Source organism: Xenopus laevis, chromosome 1S (assembly GCF_017654675.1).
Source record: "Xenopus laevis strain J_2021 chromosome 1S, Xenopus_laevis_v10.1, whole genome shotgun sequence".
In the NCBI taxonomy this organism is placed as follows: Eukaryota; Metazoa; Chordata; class Amphibia; order Anura; family Pipidae; genus Xenopus; species Xenopus laevis.
This window is the reverse complement of record NC_054372.1, coordinates 85,764,022-85,787,795: the sequence shown is the minus strand read 5'-3', so window position 1 is coordinate 85,787,795 and position 23,774 is coordinate 85,764,022. Positions and strand designations below refer to the sequence as shown.

Genomic DNA, 23,774 nt, shown 5'->3' with positions numbered 1-23,774 from the left:
CAGTTGGGCCATGCCCAGCTTTATCCAATAATCTGCCTACTTGATCAACCTCATGCTGAATACTTACACCAGGAAATTGTTCAGTTGTAGTGATGGGCAAATTTATTCGCCAGATGCAAATTCACTGCCAATTTGCCTGTTTCCCCGCAGGTGAATAAATTTGCGAATTTGTCGCTGAAAATCCCAGTCCCCTAATTTAGATGCCCATTGACTTTAATAGGCACCGGTGTCAACTTTGACTTTTTTGCGAATTGTTGCCAGCGTCAAAATCTCAGTTTTGCGGCGAAGCGAAACGGGACAAATTTGCCCATCACTATTCACTTGTAGTGATCTAGATAGAGGAATCTGAATACCGACTTTCTTTCATCAAGAGCTGTATTTATATACTTTTTATAATGCTTTTTATAATGCTTGTCTTGCGTGTTGTTTTCACTCAATGAATCTTAAAACTTCTAACGCTAAATAAATATGTTTTGCTACTCTATAACACTATTTGATAGCATTTCAGACTTCCTTTGTGTAAAACTTAAAATAAGTAAATGATCCATTAAAAAAAAGTAAGATGTATATTTCATGAATGCGCATTATTGATTTTTTTTGTTGTGTGCTTTTTAAGAAATGATCACAACAAAAGTCAAACTATAAATAAACTATATTTAGAGCAATACTATTATTGAATTATAACCATTAAAAGTTTCTGACCTGGCTATAAATGTAATTTAAACTGTTAACACAGTTAAAAAAACCCAATAAAATATGCTTGACATTTCAGTTTTTATAAAATAATAAAAAAATGTAATAATATTAAGGCAATCCTATTTTTTCAGGTAAACAATATAATATAATTCACACAAGCCAAAATATGAGAAAAGAGATGCAGTGCATATAAAAGCAATCATTTAATAAAATAAATATTCTTCAAAAACGTACACACTAATAAGCAATATGAAATCATTTCAGGTTACTCATTGGGTAGGTGTAAAAAAGATTTGCCGTTTCTGAACTAAAATTGTAAAAATATGATTATCAATATTTGCCTGAACAATTATCATTGTCACAGTGTGATCAGATTTGCATAATGAAGTTAATACATATATTAATACAATATTATTACAGACAGATCAGGTATTAAAGGACCAGTAACACAGGAATTAAAACTAAAAAAAACATATATATATATCTATGGGCATATTTATTAACCTGGAAGAAATCAGAGCAGAAATACATGTTACATTATTCTTGCAACATGACGAGAGTATATATGTTGTACTACACTGAGCTATAATGCACCATTAATACGTGCTTGACCTGTAAAACATTTTTACCAATATTATTCACTAATGTTACAGTATTGATGTCATCCCAAAACAAATTGTTTTACAGTGCTGTCAGTTATACATAACTGGTTAAAAAAATAAAAGAGGCAATAAATATTCCTTTTAAATAGAGATTATAATGTGTTTGTATCATTTATAAAAAAATAACAGATATCTTTTGTTATAAAATATTTTATTAAACAACACTTTTCACTTCTAATGCAAATTAGATATGGTTTTAAATTTCTAGGTAGAATTTCCTTGGTTGCACTGTATGAAAGTATTTGCTTTCAGCCTCATCTACTGTGTGACATGGGCGTTATTGGCAGAAGAATTGCCAGGGAATAAATTACTCAGAGGTTGCTACCTTAAAAAAATAAAAGTATTATATCACTTATGATTCATAAGTGATATAATACTTTTATTTTTTTAAGTTTTTTTTGTTAAAACAGACAAGGGTATTGAATTCAGCCACTCCATTGAGTCTATGGCTGATATTTAACTGGTTGCTCTAAAATGGAGCAGTATGGCTACTCCCATTGATATGATTGAGGACTGTCCAGCTGATTGCCTTGATATTAGACTTGCCTCTCTTAGAGATTCTGACTTGTAGTATATTCATGCCATATTTAACGATTTTAATATAATCTCACTCTCCAATGTGGTATTTCAGGTAGTCAATGAAATACATGAGAAATGTTGGAAAACAGATTTATATAGCTCTTTATAGAATTAAAGTGTTGCTAAGCCAGACATAACCTATTAACATCTATTAAGCTTAATGCTTTCTTTCTTTCTTTCTTTCTTTCTTTCTTTCTTTCTTTCTTTCTTTCTTTCTTTTTTCTTGCATAGTGGGATCATTAAAAATGGAAACTCATGGGGAATACAATTTCAACTGTGCAGCCAAGTACCAGTCCCTTGTCAAAATAAAATAGCCTATTACAAGAAGTTTAATCAGTCAGTAACATGAGATGAACCCTATCCCTCATATGAATACTCAATTAATTATTGCTTTTGCTTATTTGTAGAGATTATGGCAGTAGTATTTACCATAATATCAGTTTATTGAAGGATATAAAATAGTGAGAGCACCTTTTTTTTTGGCTTCTGGAACTTAATTGAATCTCCATCACTCAGTGAAAAAGTTGCGTAAACAAAGCTAAACTCTTCCTCAAACAATATCAAATTGGAACTTTGCTTCGTTCATGGATTGATGAACGTCTCAACATGGTTAATACCTTTTGTGAAGTTAATTAATCTCATAACATGAATGTCAGTATCAGTACAGACAGATCTCTTCATCCAAAACGAAACTTCAACCTGTATCTTACAGGGCTGCTGTTCTTCTTAGATGCTGATAAAGTCTTTGTTTTTGAAGGAGAAACCACCACTTTTTTCTTTTCTGGAACTGTGACAGTAAATGAGAGTTCTGGTGGCTCCTGTTGTGTGATCCTGGGAAGAAAATGTGTGGATATGTGTTGAGGCTTTACTGTCGGGCTGCATCCTCTTTTTGCTTTACCTCTTTTGTTTAATGCTACATACCACATTCTCCCTGTTTTTTCAGTTCTGTAAGCAGCTGAGGCATATGTGTTATAGCTGTTCTCCTGGTACCTCTCCAGGAATTTGCATTCTTCTGAAAACATTGGCTGTAAAACAAAAATAGTTTATTTAGCAATTTGGTATATAGTAAAAAAGATGAGTACCTAAAGGGGAAAACACTCCATTTTTATGAGCTCATTCAGTTTGGCTTATATAAAAAGGTGATAAACACTTCACCATACCATTTATAGGAAAAAAATTATGTGAGGGTGTGACCACAAATCATCTGCACTCAACCATATCAATATTTTTAATAAGTTTTAATAAGTTGCAGATAAATCTTAGTCCCTGTGGAAATGCCTAAAGAAATGCTAGAATTCTTAATGAATCAGATGAAAGAGCATGTAGGATTGACATGATTAAGACATGCTACAGTTTGCCAGTTTGAATATATTGCACTATATGGACAAACAATCCCTTTTTGCTTAAAGGAGAGGGCATTTTTTGAGTAGCTATATGCACAAAATGTTCAGACTGTTTCAGATATTATTTTTCATAGTAATTATCTGAAAAACTTGAATTTTTAGAGGTTTTGTTGTTTTATTAAAGTTATTGTTCAGGATTTTTTTCCATTCACTCTTTTTACATCTGGATCTTTTAATAACTTTAATGGCATTTGTAGCTTTAGAGAGTTTAAATGTGGTTTCAAAAATCTCTGAAACCACTAAAATTCGACCTTCAATAAATAGGCCACCTCATTGCTAAAATGCTTACATATACTGATATTGTGAGAGCAGAGGATTTATTTCCTTTCCTTGTAGGATGCTTGACAAAGGGGTTTTATTCCCCGAAACGTTGCATCGCACTCCGCATTGAAATACATTTTTGAAGATTTCTCACAGTCCTGTGTGCTGTTGGAATTCCTTTGCTGTATTTTGCTTGTAGGAGCCATATCCTATTTTAATTTTCATTCAACCCCTCCTTCACATTTTGACAATTTAAGATACCTTTTGTGATTTGAAGTCCATCTGGTTTTCATAGTGAGCAGTGCACAGACAAGCAGAGAAATGTAATAATTCAAAAATGGAATGGAAGAAATCCTACCAAATCATATTAGGACAACAACTCTTTTAATGAGGTTAAGTTAATATTTTATTCATGTCTTTGGAAAGATTGTAACTAACTAAAAAAACAAATAAAGCAATGTGATTTTTGTTGGCACAAGTCATAGCTAAAAGCATTGTTCTACTATAAGTCTGGGCAAAAGATCTGACCTGTCAAAACAGCGTGGAAAAGGCAATGCCACTAAAGCATGTCTAAATGTAAATTTCCATTTGTAACAACATTCACCTTTCTTTCTCTATGAAGGTGAAAGTCACATCATTATTTTCACATGTGGTAGATAGCTTTAAAAGTCTGGGTTCTGTTTTGATGAATAAAACATAAGATAACTCTTATTATAGACATTGTCAAAAGCTGCTCCAGGTACTGATCCTATTGTACTTGTTTTTTTCTGTAAAACTGTTGGACCCAGTCAGTCCACATCTATAATACAAGGCCAAATAGCTGGCGTTATTTATTGAAATATGAGATCTCTATATAAATCTCTGCACATTTATGACATCATGGATGCATTTCTTGAAAAAGTTTGGTATATGCTCTCTGTTTTTTTTTAACAGAGAGTCAAGAGGTGTAAAACTTTGCATCTCCATTACAAGAGGGTGATGGGCTGGAAACGGCATTGATTCAGAATACAGAAGTAATGGTAGAAAATATAGATGGAATAGAATAGATAGAATGGCATGGACATACATTTATATACATTTATATACTGTATATATCACAAAAAGTGACCTATTAAATAATCTTTCCAAATTGGAATACATATATTGGTAAATATTGGCCTTTAACATAGTTTTCCTTGAACTGCCATTTTGTGATGGTCTGTGCGCTGCCACAGAGATCACCTGACAGGAAATAATGCTTCTCTAACTGTACCCAGGAGCGATCCTGGGCCTTTTGCCACCCGGACCCCTCCCCACGGCCAGAGGGGGTCGGGGACTGTCTACGTCGCTAGTGCAGTTGTGCGCTCTGCACTACAAGAGCCGAATTTCCTGGTTTAAAAACAGAAATTCGGCTCTCAGTTACCAGGAGCAGCATTTTTGCCACCCTGGCAACCAGGGGGTGCTGCAGCCTGAGGCGAGCGTCTCAGCTCACCTCATTGGTGGAACGTCCGCGACTGCACCAGGAAGAAGAGTGGATGTAAAAGACAGATTTCTGTCAATGCACTGGCCAATGTAACCTAGAATTTATTCTTGGTTTGTTTACGTGACCTGTAATTCGTACGAGCCCGGGGATGGCCCTTAGCACATAAAATATTCTATTTTATTCTATTTAATTTTCTATTTATTCTATTTATGATTATTCAATGACACATACTGCTAGAAAAGTATAATTTAATAAAAACATACGAAGCAAGGTTTTATGTGCTATATTTTATAGAGCCAGGGGTAAAGTTTTCCTTTAAGCAAATGTTAAGCAATTTGCACAATTTTGGAAGTTAATAACATGAAAAGAACATTTTACAACTTCTAAATATTTTCAAATATGGATTATTTCTTTCATAAATATGAGTTCTCGACTGTGACAGTTCTATGACACAATGCACCTTTTTTATTTAACTAATATCACTTAAAAAGTATATATTGCAATAACCAGATTCATAAGTAAATATATAATATATAATATTAAACTGATCACTAAACATTATGTTGTAGGTTGTTACTAAACATGCATAGTGTTTGAAAGTTAAAACTGGCATATTAAAAATGGCACCAATCCAAGGCATATATGCAAAGACAACAGTAGAACTCGAGTCTTTTATCTGCAACCTCTATTTTATCCTAGAAATTTCTGGGGTTTTTTCTATTTTGTATGCTTGATAACTGTACAGCATACAATAGTACAAATTTTAATTTTGTTTCCTGTCGACCATCTGTCTACACTACTGTATATAAGCATTGTGTTCCTTTGTCACATATGTTTTGGTTCCTCATGACAGGAGAGAGATTTACAAAAGCTGTCAAAACTTGCTTGTCTGATAAAAGATCTTGTTACATAGTAAGTTTAATTAATATGTTGTTATTGCTGATGACTTGACAGGTTCAGGGTTTTCATAATATTTAAACTTTGTGTCTAACCCCTTCTAATATATGCACAGTTAATCTGCCTTAAATAAACAGAGAACAGAATAATCATCTACAAATGGTCTGCAAATATTTTCAAAATTAACCATATGGATTTGCTGTCTCTAAGGTCAGTTGATGTTAGGAAAGCAGCACATACACATCCTCACTAGTGATGGGCGAATTTATTCGCCAGGCGCGAATTCGCGAAAGGCCCGCGAAAATTCGCCGAAAAAATTCGCCGGCGTCAAAAAATTTTTCTCGAAAAAACGGACGCCGGCGTCAAAAACGGGCGCCGGAGTCAAAAACGAGACGCCGGCGCCGTTTCGCGAATTTTTCGCCGTTTCGCGAATTTCGCGCCCATCACTAATCCTCACTATGTAGTTTAGCAAAAGTCAGAGATTGATGGGATAAACACAGCAAACTTGAAACACTTATAGAAGAAAATGGATTGGAAAAACTTATATCAACTTACTTATATTAACTAAAATTTATTACAAAATATACATTTCAAAGTTTGGATGGGTTATGCAGTTTTTATCTTTCATTATCTTAAGGTGTCCTTAAGTTGTCCATCCATGAACCCTACAGACCAAAAAAAAACCATATTGGTCAATGTGTGAGGCCCATGAGTGGGTCTGCTACAAATCTTTGCAAATTTGTAATATCTTTTTGTTAAGTAATCAAATTTGCAAAGTTTGCTCCAGGTCTAGTACACCATTGCAAACAGTTAGCAGGAAGTATGATTGGTTGCTAGGGGTTAGGTGCAAAATGTGTGAATTTTTCTTTAAGCTGATTGTATTTACAAGGCTTGTACAAGATACAATTGTCTGATTGTCTGTTTCCAACTTCGCAATCAGTGTCTTACTGAGCCCTGAACTGAAATCAGTGAGGGAGGTTCCAAACACCAAGCCAGTTAGGCTGACTTGGTTAGGAGTGACCAGGAGTCACCAAAACTCAGCAGCTAACATAATTGACCGATGTATGGAGAAGCCACACAATAGCATACTGCTTCTACAGTTCAGATGTTTTTAATTCACAATTAGAAGTTAAAGTACGAACTTTATTCTCTATACCCTTCCTGACATATTTATTCATATTCCCATTGCCTATTGTGAAAATCTATTTTACAGCAGGCATAGTTCCATCAAAAAGGTGTCAGGCACATATGGCTTTATCATAATTTGGCAAACTTGTTTTACAACACTGACAATGTTTCTGTAATGTTTCTATTTAAAGGTTTGCAGAACAGACATATTAGATATGCAGTTGATAAAAGCAAAGGGAAATTGATTATTGGGGTAAGTCAACAAAATGCAGTTCCTCTACACTTTGGCCAGACACATCTCTTCTGCAGGAAAAAAATGTGTAGAAAGCTGTGTAAAATAAATGGCGAGTTTATCAAGGTGTGTGTAATTTACGCCTTGCGAATGCCAGATTTGATGCAGTTATTTTACATTGCTTCTAGTGGAAGTCATTCTAAGAAAAAACTGTTTTTTACATGCCAAAGCCTGGTGATGTGTAGTGTATTGTACCACTGTTTTTACACAGCATAATAAATATGCCCCTTAAAGTTAAAGGTAATGGTATTGACCAGTATTATAAGAAGAAGAAAGCAAGCACATACTTGAGCTTGCAATGGCTAAAATAAGAATTCATTTTCTCTTCTCTTATCTTCTCTTTCTATCAAATTATCACCACAATAAAATAGGGGAACTCTCCTGATTTGCAATTATCTTTCTGCAGAAAAAATGTATATCCTTGTTTCTCTTAGAATGCATTATGTTATTGTTCTATCCTAATTTTGGCACATTTAGGGGCATATTTATCAAGGGTCGAATTTCGAATTCAAATTCAAAAAGACCAACCGAAATTAAGTCAACGTTTTTTTAGCAGGTCCCCCATAGGCTAGAACAGCAATTTGGCAGGTTTTAGATCACGAATAGTCAAAGTTGAATTTTAAAGAGACAGTACATGATAAATTTTGATATTCTAATTTTTTTTCAAATTTGAATCGAATTTGGACTATTCCCTAGTCGAAGTACACAAAAAATAGCTTGAAATTTGAATTTTTTTCATTTGAAAATTCACCTCGACCTTTGATAAATCTGCCCCTTAAAGTAATCAAAAGGACATAGTATTGAGCAATTCTGATGTTGCAAGTGGTTTTCTTTAATGAGCACAACAGAGCTACTTGCACATTTAGTGGCAATTTGTTCCAAAGTAAATGATCCTCGTTTTTTCATGATAAACTGTACACAAGGGGCAGATTTATCAAGGGTTGAATTTCAAAGTAATGGGAGAAATTTGAATAAAAAAAGACCAACCAAAATTTATTAAAAAAATCAAAGTTTTTTTTGTGGGTGAATAGGTGTAAGATCATATTTGATCGAATTGGATTCGAAGTATTTTCAAAAAAAAACTTTGATTTTTCAAAGTCTACTAATTGACTCCAAATATGTTCTAGGAGGTCCCACATAGGCTAAAACATCAATTTGGCAGGTTTTAGATGGCTAATGGTCGAAATCGAATTTTTTAAGAGACAGTACTTGATAACCTTCAATATTCGAATTTTCAATTTTTTTCAAATTTAAATAGAATTTGGACTATTCCCTAGTCTAAGCCTAAGTACACGAAAATAGCCCGAAATTATATTTTTTTTACTTTGAATTTTCAATTCGATCCTTGATAAATCTGCCCCTAATTAGACACTTCATTGTATCTATGGATAGTAATTGTCTGGTTAGAAGAGGCATGTAGATAAATAGTAGATAGATAGATAGATAGATAGATAGATAGATAGATAGATAGATAGATAGATAGATAGATAGATAGATAGATAGCTCTTTATTTGTATGAATATTTATAAAAAAAATATAAAACATCTCAGTAATTTAAAATCTTGTGATGGAGGCAATAAGTTCTTATAACATCAACTTCTGCTAGACATATTTGAGAAGTGTTAAATGTGTGGATTTTCACACTGGGTTTAAGATGCTTAATAATGAAAATAAAGAGTCACATATGCTGTAATATGCAATGCGATACTTTCTCTAATTTGAGATTGTTAAAAAAAAACATAACATGCTTTGCAATATCATCCATATCACATTGCTTTTTGAACATTCTGTGGCTCACTGCCAAACTAGATTTGACTTTTTGATACTCAACAATACTAATGCCCATAAAGCCGCACTAGATTCATCAGCCTTCTCCCAAACACTCATTAAAAGTAATACCAGCCATTGATTTCTTGAAAATAAAATCATAGTTTTAGCTTCATGCTGCATTTTATTAAGACATATAATATGCCAAAGTAGATCTTATTTTTCTTCTTCTTCTTCTTCTTCAATACTGATCTTACACAACTGAAGTTAAAAATAAGAATGGGACAAAAATACAAAGTACTACATATGATTGATCACAGTTGGTAAGTGCTGCCTCGTTAGGTGGACTGTTATTATACAGAGAGTCATATTTTTGCATTGTACAATATAGGCACTAATATTTCCACTGTTGAAAAATACAGGAAATGAATGGTCATTTTAGTAGTATAGTATTTTTTAAGGAGGGGTATACTTTAAAATATACTATATAAAGATATGTGTGTATATATATATACAGTATAATATGCATGTTTCAGTGAGCCATGTGACAAAAAACACCATCACTAAGCACTGTGTATACTGCAACTGATGACATCATTAAGCATATTATCATAATATATTTACAGACTCAATGCTCTTGTGTATTACATTGTAATAACTATCAGACTGTAGTAATTAAGTCTAAACTGCTGTCTCTTACATTATTAATATCACATAGGGTAACATTTAAAAGACCATGGGGCAGATTCACTAAAAGGCGAAGCGTTTGCACCCTATCGCCAGGTGACTTTTCTCTCTGGTGAACAGTAGGGATGTAGCGAACGGCGGAAAAAATGTTCGCGAACATATTCGCGAACTTGCGTCCAAAAATGCGAACGGTTCGCGAACGTCGCGAACCCCATAGACTTCAATGGGAAGGCGAATTTTAAAAGCTAGAAAAGACATTTCTGGCCAGAAAAATGATTTTAAAGTTGTTTAAAGGGTGCAACGACCTGGACAGTGGCATGCCAGAGGGGGATCAAGGGCAAAAATGTATCTGAAAAATACATTGTTGACACAGCGCTGCGTTTTGTGCTGTAAAGGGCAGAAATCACACTACGTCACTCAGGTGATGTTTCTGGACACGGAATGTGAAAAAGCTCACACAGCTAGGTGGCACTTGGTTAAAGACTGGGCAAACAATGCCTGCAAGGGCAACGTATACAGTAGTTGATACGGAATATATTATTGCTGCTGTAAAAACATCACTCAGGTGATGTTTACGGACACGGAATTATTATTGTTATTTAGACAGAATGTGAAAAAGCTCACACAGCTAGGTGGCACTTGCATACCTTCCAACTGTCCCTCTTTTGACCACTCAACCCCCTGTCCCTCTTTTTTACTGGAAAGTCCCTCTTTTCTCTGCACTGAACAGCCAGAAAAAAAACAGTTTCTAACTTAATTAGCTTTTGGCAGAGAGCTCAGAACAGCTAACAAGTGCAAATAAGATACTTTGTAACAATTTTGACTCTGGTTGGTGCTGGTGGTGGTGAACTACTAGGAGGAGCAGCACACCAGTCCCTCTTTTCTCTGCACTGAACAGCCAGAAAAAAAACAGTTTCTAACTTAATTAGCTTTTGGCAGAGAGCTCAGAACAGCTAACAGTTGCAAATAAGATACTTTGTAACAATTTTGACTCTGGTTGGTGCTGGTAGTGGTGAACTACTTACTAGGAGGAGCAGCACACCAGTCCCTCTTTTCTCTGCACTGAACAGCCAGAAAAAAAAACAGTTTCTAACTTAATTAGCTTTTGGCAGAGAGCTCAGAACAGCTAACAGGTGCAAATAAGATACTTTGTAACAATTTTGACTCTGGTTGGTGCTGGTAGTGGTGAACTACTAGGAGGAGCAGCACACCAGTCCCACTCCCCAACACAGCTAGACTAATAGCACTGGGCTCTTATAGTAGCAAAGTAAAAAAAACAAAAAAGAAAATAAAAGCAGTCCTTACAAGGACTATTGGGTTATTACAGCAGTCAGCAGATGAGATCAGAAGCAGTGCCCACAGCAGCTACATACAGAGCACTGCAGTAGAAGGTAGATTACTAGTCAGCAAAGCTAACTAACCTAAACTCACTGTCCCTCAAATCCCTGCAGAGTTCTGTCCCTACAATACAGAGCAGTATCAAGTAGATTACTAGCCAGCAAAGTTACTATCAACTGTCCCTCAAATCACTAAACAGCTCTCTCCCTACACTAGCTCTTCCAAGCACACACAGGCAGAATGAAAAAACGCTGCAGGGCTTCAGTTTATATATGGAAGGGGAGTGGTCCAGGGGGTGTGGGGGTGGTCCAGGAGGGAGAGCTTCCTGATTGGCTGCCATGTATCTGCTGGTCTGGGGTGAGAGGTCAAAAATAAGTGCCAGCTAAGGCGAACCCAAATTGGCGAACGTCGCGCGACGTTCGCGAACATTCGGCGGACGCGAACAGCCGATGTTCGCGCGAATTAGTTCGCGGGCGAACAGTCCGCGACATCCCTAGTGAACAGTCGTTTCTTCGCAAATTCACTATTATGCAAATTTTACTGAATGTTACCTCTTTCGCCAGAGTTTATTTCGTCACCTCAGACCAGACAAACTGATCAAACAGGGAAATCATATCCTGTATGCCAGAAATGCATTAAAGTTGTAAAAAAATGCTGGTAATCTTTTTTTGAAGCAGGATTGCCTTCAAGTCCAAACTATTAAATATTTATGTGTGAAGAATTTTTTAAAACTAATTTGAGAGGCATGCCAAATTTGTTTAAGGGTGAGCTCAAGTCTAGGGCAATAGAGGATCTCCTCTGTCTTTATTATGGCTCATTGGACGTGTTTGAAAAAGTGGGCACTTAAAGCATTTGCACCAACATTAGTATTAAAGACATTATCCATTCTACTTTTAGGTACCCGGTCCTATTCAAATTAACCTAAGCGCAAAAGTGCAAGCAAAGTTTCGCTAGCCAGAAATGAACGCTAGCAAAAATTCGCTATGAAATGCTCGCCCCAGCAAGTAACGATAGCGAGAATTTGCCAGTGTTCAGCTGCTGAGACGCAACTTTGCATATTAGTGAATTAGCATAATGGTAACAGATTTGTGCCTTGAGAAGTGGTGCGAAAATTTGCCCCTATGACTGTGATTTTCAGCATTCACTTGCTATTATCCCCTAACAGGAAATTACAATTAGAACAGTCATGAATATGAAGTTAATTTTGAATACACAATGGGAAGACAGAGCACCGTGTATAAAGTTTAAAGAAAGTGGCTGGGGATGACACATAGGCATCCCCCTCCCACCCTGTACCCATCCCCTAACCTGCAGGTGATTCAGATGCGAAAATTGGTGCAAGTTGATAACCTTGCTTCAGGCAGCATTTTACTACAGCTGGCGAAAAAATGCTCCTGGTAGTTTATAACTGTTTATTTAAACTGGGATTTCAGCTCATAGGTATGATAAGTGCAGTTGAACTCTCCACTACAGATCCCAGCTTCCATGCTTCCATACTAGAAGAAAAAAAATGAATAGAAGACTTTCCATTGGAAAGAACCTAGTTTTATATAAATATATGGTAGTTAAACTATATTTAGGTTTAAGATATTTGTTATATCTTGAATATTTAGGATTTTATATGTCCCAAATGATAAAAATAACAAGTAGTAGTCAACTTTAGTGTTATTTCAAATTTTTTACAGGGGATTACGTTTTTAATGTTAAACAAAGGCACTGATCCAAACTATGGACTATAGCAAACACAGGACATACCTCTTAGATCACAAAATGAATAGCAACCTGATCCTTTTAATAACATATCTTATTACAGTTCATAAATGCTGCACAAACCTCACATTCATTAAAGGACTCAAAATGTTGGCAGCATAACTGTAAAGCATATGTATACCACATGTATATGTAGCCGTTACATCCTAAAAAATTAAGTTTTAATCACAAATGTTTAAAAATCTATCCTGCGTGCCTTGTTGTTGAAAATAATAAGACTGATAACCAAAGTAGACAGGTGCAGAGAAATATAAATAGCAGTGACCAGGCACAGATTATTTTCAGGGCACACAGATATCTAACTCTTGCTTTAAAGGAACAGTTACACCAAAAAATGAAAGTGTTTTAAAGGAATGACAATATAATCTACTGTTGCTGTCAACTCTTAAAACTGGTGTGTTTGCTATAGAAGTACAACTATAGTTTATATAAATAAACTGCTCTGTAGCCATGGGGGGCAGCCATTCAAGCACAGGATACACAATAGATTGCAGATAACTTCTGGAGAATCCCATTGTATACTACACAGCTTTATCTGTTTTCTTCTGTGTATCCTGCTCCTTTTCTCCTTTTTCAATTTTGAATGGCTGCCCCTTTGGCTACAAAGCAGCTTGTTAATAGTGATGGGCGAATAAATTTGGCAGGCACAAATTTGCGGCAAATTCACGCATTTCGCCGCCGGCGAATAAATTCTCGAATCTCTCGTGAAAATTCGCTGGTGAAAATTCGCCTGTGGCAATTTCCGACTTTCACCATTTTTTCGTTAAAACTTTCGAAAATGCTTGATTTTTTTCGTGAAAAGGTTCGAATTGCTCCATTTTGCGTGAAAACGCCCGAATTTCACACATTTTTCATGAAAACGTCAGAATTTCACAATTTTTTTGTGAAAACGGCGGAAGTTCACAAATTTTTCATGAAAACGGCAGAAGTTCACAAATTTTTCGTGAACTTTCCATTTCTGCAAATTTTTTGCCGTTTCGCAAATTCTGCTGGAAATTTGTGAATTTTTTGGCGAATCGAAAGGGGAGAGATTCGACCCATCACTACTTGTTAATTTAAACTAAAGTAATATTTCTGAAGCAAACACAGCAGGTGTACCAGTGCAGTACAACAGTACATTATATATGAGTTACTTCAAACCACTTCATTGTTTGTACTTCATCAAATCATTGTTTGATGTTAATGTTGTTTCAATGGTTATACAATAGCTAGGCAATTGCTAATGTATGAATCAATACAGTCGAGCACCCATAATTCTTTGAACTACTATTGCAAACTTTATGTACTGTTCCTCACAAAATAACAAAATAAATTACAATATGGTTTTATAAAACTGTAAAAAAGTGATTTTGACAATTTGTCATCTTTTCCAGTGCATAAAACTAAAATAAAAACAAAAATGCTAACCAATCTAGTAAATCTAGAATTCAAATATGAATGCACTGATCATGTAAATATGTTACTATATATTAATTTTACATACATTTTTCCTGTCAATTATTGTTTTTCCTCACAAGACATGAGGGTTTTTAGATTCCATGTAGCTAAAGAGCAATGTGATCGGTCATGCTATATTTCTGCAAATTCAAGCGCATTGCAAAAAAATTAGATATTACCAAAATAAGAAAGACCCCATATGCAGTCAAATAGTAGTAAACTGTTACCTATTTTATGTTGGCAATAAAATAATTGTATATACACAGTAAAATATAATGTTTTTATTGTGTATAACTTATTGTTATTAATTTCTGGTTAGACAGAAAACTGGGTTTATACCCTGACAATAGGTTGCTGATCCCCTGCAAATATAAGTGGGGTGAATAGAAGGAAACAAAGCAGAGCTGACACAGTGGAAAGAGTTACACTGAGCTTTATTCCATTTTAAAATTGTCGGGAGAAAATGTTGTTAGAAATTTATTGATTTCTGTTGTATATGTAGATTGTATTTACACCACTTTTAAAACCACTTTTACACCAAAAAAATGCTTCCTCCACTTATGTGAATTCCCCCACTTTATTTATGAAGAGACTAAGGGAGGATTCTCTCTGGAGAAATTCAGGAATGGCATTCCAAATGTAAGAACTAAGAAGCAGCAAGCAGTTTAAGGTGGGAAACATAACTGTTAGTAGATTGGTAGTGCTTCATATTTATGTCAGTAGGAAGTGATCTGTGGAAGAAAGCAGCACTTTAAGGGGCAGATTTATCAAGGGTTGAATTTCGAAGTAATGAGTTTTTCTGAACTCCCATAACTTCGAAATTTGAATAAAAAAAGACCAACTGAAATGGACTAAAAAAAGTTGTTTTTTTGCGCGTGAATAGGCTGTATTCGATTGTTCGAATTGAAGTAAGATCGGATTAAAAAAACAAAAAACCTTTGAATTTTCAAAGTCCACCAATTGACTCCAATTAGGTTCTAGGAGGTCCCCCATAGGCTAATACAGCAGTTTGGCAGGTTTTAGGTGGTGAATGGTCGAAGTCGATATTTTAAAGATGCCTTTAAGAGATGATATGTTCCCTTGTGGAAGGTACAACCAATGTAATTCGCACAAATGCATTTGCACATCCACATACATGGATCGAATCAGCCAACATAAATCCACGATAAGAAAAGAGGTACTGAGTCTATTGCCCCCCCCACGTGACTACTGTAACTCCAGAAAAGGGAGAATTTCTGGATACACACACTGCAAACATTGCACCCAAAGGGACTCAATAGAGAATATGACTTATATTCTTTTATTTGAATGAAGAGACGCTATACAACATTCTAATAGGGGTGGGAGTGGGACTATTATAACATGACATATCCTATATACTGATAAATTCTGGCTGTTATAATACTTACTTTGACCAATATGCTAAAAGGGATTTTTCAATATTATATTTATGTTCCTGTTATGTATGTAAGACACAGGTTGTCTATTTGCATATGTATATGTAACATTGAATTTGCATATTAATAGACGACCCACTTTTGGGTGTGATTACTACCTATGGCTTTAAATAGGATGTGATGTCATTGGATTCATAAATGCTTGATAAAGAAGCTGGAGCTTCGAAATGTTGCATAAGTACTTGCTTTATAAAAACCTTTTTTGTTACACAAGCAAGTTGTCTGGACTTTTTTGTTCACTATACAGGTATGGGACCTGTTATCCAGAATGCTCGGGACCTGGGGTTTTCCGGATAACATATCTTTCCATAATTTGGATCTTCATACCTTAAATCTACTAGAATATCATGTAAACATTAAATAAGCCCAATAGGCTGGTTTTGCTTCCAATAAAGATTAATTATATCCTAGTTGGGCTCAAGTACAAGCCACTGTTTTATTATTTACAGAGGAAAAGGTAATCTTTTTTAAAAATTTGGATTATTTGATTATAATGGTGTCTATGGGAGAAAATCTTTCCGTAGTTCGGAGCTTTCTGGATAATGAGTTTCCAGATAACGGATGCCATACCTGTATATATATATATATATATATATATATATATATATATATATATATATAACTTTGCATAATCAAATGTATATACATATAACAGCATCCTAAACATTAACTATTTTTCAAGATACTGAAAATGATTGACTTAAATCAGTTCTAGATTCCCTTAATCAACTTCAATGGCGTTTTCATAAAACAAACTGGGAGGAAATTTGCTCTAGCCAAAGGGCAGATGTAATTTTTTAAGGAAAAAATCTAAAATAATATCTACATTCTTATAAGGCCAGAATTAAAATAAAATGTTTCTCATCTCTCACTGAATTGAATTAGGAGATTTTTTTAATAAACTAAATTTGGCACTTCTACATTGTGGGGAGACAAAAAGCAACTAAAGAGTATGTTAATGTGCAGACTGTTTAGTCTAACTTTTACTTTCTTTTCAATTTTCTATTTTAAATGTTTTAAAAGATACCAGCTTTTGGCACCTACTGTTCAGCATCTCTCAGAGCTGCAGGGTTGTAAGTACAAGATTTTATTGAGTATCCATTGAGAAACTCCAGGTCAGGTAACAGGCACAGTAAAATAATGTACTGTTATACTACATAAGTAAACACTGAAGTTATTATATTTAGCCAAAGTGGCTGCTCTTCAGTTTTCAATACAGCTGCAACACATAACAGATAACAGATAAGCTCTGTAGAATAAAATGGTTTTAGTACTTAGAGTTAAATATGGGACAGGCATCTTTCATAGTTCTCTACACACTTGATGAAAACGTTTGATAAATAAAATAAGTTTGTTGCTGCCCCTTTAAATGCCATCATGCCTTAAAATTTCATCATGGTCATGTTCCCACTGGCTTAAGCAGTTATGTGAAACAGGAAATATAAAGATCAAAGTCATCGAGTCCTGGTATGGTCTAGATTCTCTTTCAAGAATTTGTTTCTGACAGAGTATTGAATTAGGAATTAGGAATCAGCAACTACAGTATTTCCTTTGGGTATCTCATTGCTGCAAGCATATTGAGTATCACAAGGTCAGCATCTTGTATGTGATATTATAATGCTTGTGTCTATCATTGCCATATTCTTTCATAAATTATTTTATTCTGGTTAAGTTCAAAACACTTCTGGTACTTACATGTTTGATATTATCTTGATCATTTCATTTTATATGTTCAATTAGAAACTGGACTTTGTAGCAATTATTCCTACATTGCTGCAGCCCCTTTCTGAGTGAGAGTCAGGCCTACTGTCATTTTATAGTTTATTCATAATGCCGATCAGATACATTACACATGATTGGAACTTTGAAACTGATAGCAGTTAAGCTGAAGGAATCATTTTATAATGGTTGGATAGTATTTCAGTGATCAAAAGATTTCACTTCTACAAACTACATCAATTGTGCTACATTGTTTGCACATTTTTCTAAAAACTGTGATTATAAAATAACCGAGATTTTTCAGCTTTTAAAAGCTGGCATATCAGAACACATCTGTTTTAGACTGTACTTTCTGTAAATTATTTTACACATTACTGGACACAGGTCCAGATTCAGTTTAATAATATCATAGATTATCAAATGAAAACACAATTAAAGTTTATAGGGAAGAGTAGAACTAAATTGGGTGATACGTATTTCACACTGCAAAGTAAAAGTGGCCATAGATTGTTTTCAAAAGCAGCCGACCAAAATTTTCTGACCTCGCCGATGGACGAGCCAACCAATATCCAAGTCTCGCACCATACAAGCACCAAATGTTGTACATAACTTTGTTTCGTATGGTAATATGTGTGCATGTATGACCACCTAGTGTGGCCCATTATATCCCATGTCTAAATCATGAATTGGTTGAATGGAGTTTCTGCGTATAGATAAATGTTGTCCTAGACCACAGAGTCATACATCATTTAAGCCCAAAATTAAAATAATCAATGGGTTCCTATTTTCTTAAAGTGGAAATACTGTATACACTAAAATTTTGATTCTCATGTACATATACCCTATATACAAACAGCAACGATCAAAACAAGTTTGACTAAAGCACAAGTCTGGGTTAGATATAAATAAAATATCCCAAACTCTGAACAAAACCCAAAGAAAGCATATGAAATAACTGCAACTCTGACTCTGACTCTCAAAACTGGAGAGGAAGGAAATACCAATGAGATAAATAACACTCTACACTAGGTTAATATAGTCCAATCCTTCCACAAAATTGAGCTGTATGGAAGAGTGGGGAGAAAAAAGTAAGTTGCGGGAAAAAACTATATTAGTGACTGTTTGGAGTTTGCCAAAAGTGTGTTCACTAGTCGTCTTGTGTCAAAAGAATGACAGATTATATCCACAAATTACACTTATCGAGCACAATGCATGGATCTCCTAGCTGCAAACACATGACCAATAAAGGTATAATTAGGTGACCAATAAAGGTATAATTAGCAGCTACATTCTTCTTTTCTTGTTATACATATACATATGAGTATGAGTATATTTTTACTAGCTTACTGTTGCGATTGGTATCCCAAACCCAGAACAATCCCCAATTTTCCACCTATAACCTAACCACCTTTCACTTTGGGAGGAGCCCACCAGTACTTGGGTGCCGCCAGCGTGAGAGGACCAGGGAGAGAGTTCTGGGCAGGCAGGGAACCACACGTCGTACAGGAACAGAGAACAAGAAGGGACATGGGTGAGGGACAGGTCGAATCAAATATCAAACAGAAGAAGCGGTACAGATTCAGGAGACGTAAGGATAGTTGGGGTCACAGGCCGAACCAAACACCACGAAGCACAGAGCAGGATCCAAGGGAGAAGTGATTATACAGGCTAGGGTCAGGGCAGGCAGCAAACTAGGCAATATCAGGAACAGGCAGGGTCAATAACAAATCAAGAATAAAGGAAAATAGCACCCAGGAACTAAGAATCTTTACATTGGACAAGGTACAATTGGCGCCTTTATATATTTGAATCTCACACCAAAACGCGATGACGTCCGCCTCTTCAAACCCAGAAGCAAGCAACATGGTTATCCCTTCAGAACACGCATTGGCACGCACAAGGAAGGACGTGGAAGGCGTCTACGCCATGGGTGCAACGGGCATCCCCGTCACATCCCCACTAGACCACTAGAGTTCTCACCCCCCCTCTAGAGGGGGCCACTGGACCCCTAGGTTTATCAGGAAACCTAGCATGAAATAGCTTTTTAAGGTGGTCTGCATGAACATCAGAGGCCAGGACCCAAGACCTCTCCTCAGGACCATAGCTCTTTCAATGTACCAAAACCCTAGTCTGTCCCTCTTCCCTGAGCCCTCTCCCCTGTCTCCCTCCCCTTCATTGCAAAATGGGGAGGCACATTTATCAAGGGTCGAATTTTGAATTCATGTGAATTTTTTAAACTCACATGAATTAAATTTTACTCAAAATTAGATTGGGGAACATTTATTAAAAAATCGAATATGTCCAACTCAGATGAATTTTACCAACCTGAAAACTTGAATCAAACTCAGAAAAAAACTCGAATGTCAGGAAGGCTACAAACACCTCCGAATTGGTCACTGGACCTCTCCCATTCACTTATACAGTAATTCAGAAGGCTTTAGGTGGCAAATAGTCGAATACGAATTCTTAAAGAGCAAGAGTATGATAAATCTAAAAAATTTAATTTGAATTTTTAAAAAAACTCGAATCGAGTTTGGATAATTCCATAGTCAAAACTGACAATTTTGACCATTAAAAAAGATTGAAACCCTACTTTTTCAGTTAAGCTTTACTTCTCCTTTTTTTCTTTTAAAAGCTGAGCACCAGTGAGTAAAAGTAACCACAAAAAAATGTAACCACGTCCCAGTGAACTTAAAAAATATTATAAAGAAAACAAAGCTAATAAAGGTGGCCATACATGGATCCACATGTTATTAATATGATCAGTGTGATAAATAACATGTTGGTTTATGACTTGCTTTTTACCATTTATCATCTAAAAATACCTTCTATACCTTCATTTTAATTACAACTCATTTCTGTGTGTACTGGAAATCTCGTTAAGAAATGTAGTAAACTATTACTATTAAAACTGTTACATGAAAAGGAAATAAAACAAGGCTTTTTCAAAGCTCAGAGTCTGTACCTCTGTAAGTCACTTTACTGTTTAGAAATAATTAGACCATGAAATAACTTGCTGAAAAACCAAAGAACAGATTTTATTTTTGCTTTATCCTGTTGTTTAGGCCAACAATAATGAAACATTTTGGTCAAGTTTCTCCATTGTTTTTATTGCTTCTGTTCAACAGAGAAATCACATTTCTTAACCTTGGACTGTAACCTGTCTAATTGGAGTCCACTTACAGCACTATGCATTCTGTAGCTATTAACCAGAAGGTGGATGGTTTCATCTAATTTTTCTTAGTGCCCTTGGCAGAAATCATTCTGAAATGCATAATTAAGATTTTTTTTAAATAGACTGGCTGCTTCTCAAGTGAGAAAGACAGACATAATTTTGTAAATACCGTAAAAGAAAGCCCTGGAGCTATAAACACAGGGGCTGCATGACAAGGAATCTGAATGACCAGCAGCCAAATTACACTGGTTTATATTTAAAGACTGGCAAAATCAGATGTAGCTGTGAGTGGGTAAAAAGGAATGAGTTAAGGCAGGGAAATGCCAGGCTGGAGGGTGGAGAAAGACAGGGATGTGATGTCAGGGGAAGAAGTAGTTCACTTCCTTATCTTCTGAGCAGGTAAAAACATCCCCTTTTTTGCATATTTTGTGAAATGTCAGGAGTTTCTCTTTATGTTGTCATATTATCTATTAATAAGCAAATGTGGATGTATTCCTGCATGTATTGTTATATACAGGCACATTTCAGGGGCCGATGCCGTCGCCCTCTCGCTCCGCAATTCTAACTTGTAGGGGCACATTTACTTAGTTCGAGTGAAGGAATAGAATAAAAAAAACTCTGAATTACGATTTTTTTTTGGCTACTTTGACCATCGAATTGGCTACTTCGACCTTCGACTATAACTTAGAATCAAACGATTCGAACTAAAAATCATTCCACTATTCGACCATTCGATAATCGAAGTACTGTCTGACCCCATACTTTGCCAAGTAAAACCTACCGAACCTCAATGTTAGCCTATGGGAAAGGTCATAGAAAAATCGTTCGATCGATGGATTAAAATCCTTTGAATCGTTCGATTCGAATGATTTACATAGGGTCGAATATCGAGGGATTTTTGTTCGATCTAACTAATTTCGAAGTCGAAGGATTTACCGCAATTAGTTTGATCGAACGAAAAATCCCTCGATATTCGACCCTATGTAAATCTGCCCCGTAGTGTCAGACGGGTCGAGAAGGAGCTCAATTTCCATTTAAAAGATGGAAATTCGGCTCTTAAAGTTACCAGAGGCGACTTTTTGCCGCCCCTGGTAACTGGCTAATCCGTGTTGCCTGAGGCAAGATTCTCACCTTGCCTCATGGCCAGAGCAGTCCTGGTTTCAGTACAGTTATACAGTATAAACGTGAGAGTTTGCATGTTATTATTCGTGTTTAATGAATGTCAAATGCTTGATCTAGGGAATGTTTCTGATCACCATTGGGGTCAGGAAGAAATTTTTGAGGCATAATTGGCAGTGGTTTCAGGCAGGGTTTTTGCCTTCCTTTGGATCAAAACAGTGGATATATGATAATGTATTTTAAGTTTTATTTGTCACAGCAGCGGTAGTACTGCACAGGTAATTTTAGAAGAGGGAAAAAGGAGGTTCTGTCCTGTGACTGCACAGTGGGTTATTGATACCGACGCTACTACTGCTTGTGCTAGGCGACAGCCTGCTTAGATTTCCAATCATCAACACACTGCAGATTCCGGACCGACAGCAGAGCTGTTGAACTTCTTACATTGTGGGAGATGCAGCTCCTGCTCTTAACAGAGTTTGGGGCCATCCTCTCTGTAGGTAGAGGCAGCCTAATACTCAGTGGTGGATATAATGGCATAGTTCTGATCTCAAGTGAGGAGTGGCAGAGCATAGTATCGATCCCTTATGGAATTCTGGCTTTGAATATTGCCTTGGGGTGATGCTGGCAAGGTCCTATTTATTTGATAAAATGTTTATAAATGCTGTGGCCATTTTCACCATTTCTGGCTCCTGGTGTTTCATTACGGTATGTAACAATGGAGTTCAATGGGATAGCTGAAGGTGAAGGATCAATTGAGGAGACCCCTTTTCATGCATGACTTGCTTCTTATGTTGCATAGGGGAGGGAGCAGTGTGGTGTGAAAGATCTTACTTCAGGATAAATTCTACATCAGTGTTATTCTCATAGCCATGTAAATAACAGCTTGGTTATTAATTTCAACTGTGCTTTTACCCTTTCAAACATATAATACATGACTTTTTATTTTGTGTCTATAGTGTCTGCTGATATGTAAATACACAGTCTTGTGTAAGAAAATACCTGCAGCTAAAGAACAAGATTCAATCTGTTTAATGTGTGTCTCTTTATTATAGAGTGACATAGATTGTATTTAAAAAAAGAGTTTTTCCATGGGGCTTACTTATAGGCGTTTCATCTGAAACAGAAAATTTCTAAAAATGTGTGGTTTTTCTGTATTTTTTAAAATTCTAAAAATGTGTAAATAGTGATGGGCGAACTTATTCGCCAGGCGTGAATTCGCGGCGAATTCCAGCGATTCGCCACAGGCAAATAAATTCGCAAAACAGCTGTGAAAATTCGCCAGCGAAAATTCATCGGCATCAAAAAAAATGGACGCCAGCTTAAAAAAGAACGGACGCCGGCGTCGAAAATTCACCCATCACTATGTGTAAAGCAAAAAAACTGCATAAAACTCTAATACAAAAATTTGCCAGGTAAAAGCTGTAGCAGTCCAATAGAAGTCAGTGAGAGCTGCTCTGATGCTATTGGACCATTTTTAATCAATTTGGACTTCTAGAGGTTTTAGAGATATATTTTTTCAATTCCTTCAGTGCTTTTTTCCATATGTACTTTTTATATTCAGAACTTTTAATAACTTTTAAGGCATTTGTGAACTTAGAGAAAAACCATGGTTTCAAAAATCTCTAAAACCACTAAAATTTGATCTTTGATAAGTGGGCCTCTAACTTTTGTTCAAAGTCTCAACATACACAGGCCCGGATTTGCGGCGAGGCAGCAAAGGCCCAGGCCTAGGGCGGCAAAAGATTTGGGGCGGCATGCCGCCCAGCTGCATTATGGGGACCTGTGCATCCACATTCAACGGCGCCATTCGCCGCTTTTGTGCATGTGCTCACATCGGGGGTTGCGGGCGGGCGATCGGGCCGCACGGCCTAGGGGTGAATCCGGCCCTGAACATACAGGCAGTTGAAATAAAAATTTGCAGTCAG

General features: G+C 36.0%; 1 protein-coding gene across 1 annotated transcript in view; it reads right to left on the bottom strand.

The window, feature by feature from the left end:
• Nucleotides 1-932: 932 nt before the first annotated feature.
• Nucleotides 933-23,774, bottom strand: part of fgf5.S (fibroblast growth factor 5 S homeolog) — a 42,998-nt gene continuing 20,156 nt past the window's right edge. The window contains exon 3 of the mRNA XM_018243551.2: nucleotides 933-2,962. Within this exon, the coding sequence (XP_018099040.1) occupies nucleotides 2,615-2,962 (348 nt within the window). The 3' untranslated portion in view covers nucleotides 933-2,614. The remainder of the gene's footprint in view (nucleotides 2,963-23,774) is intronic.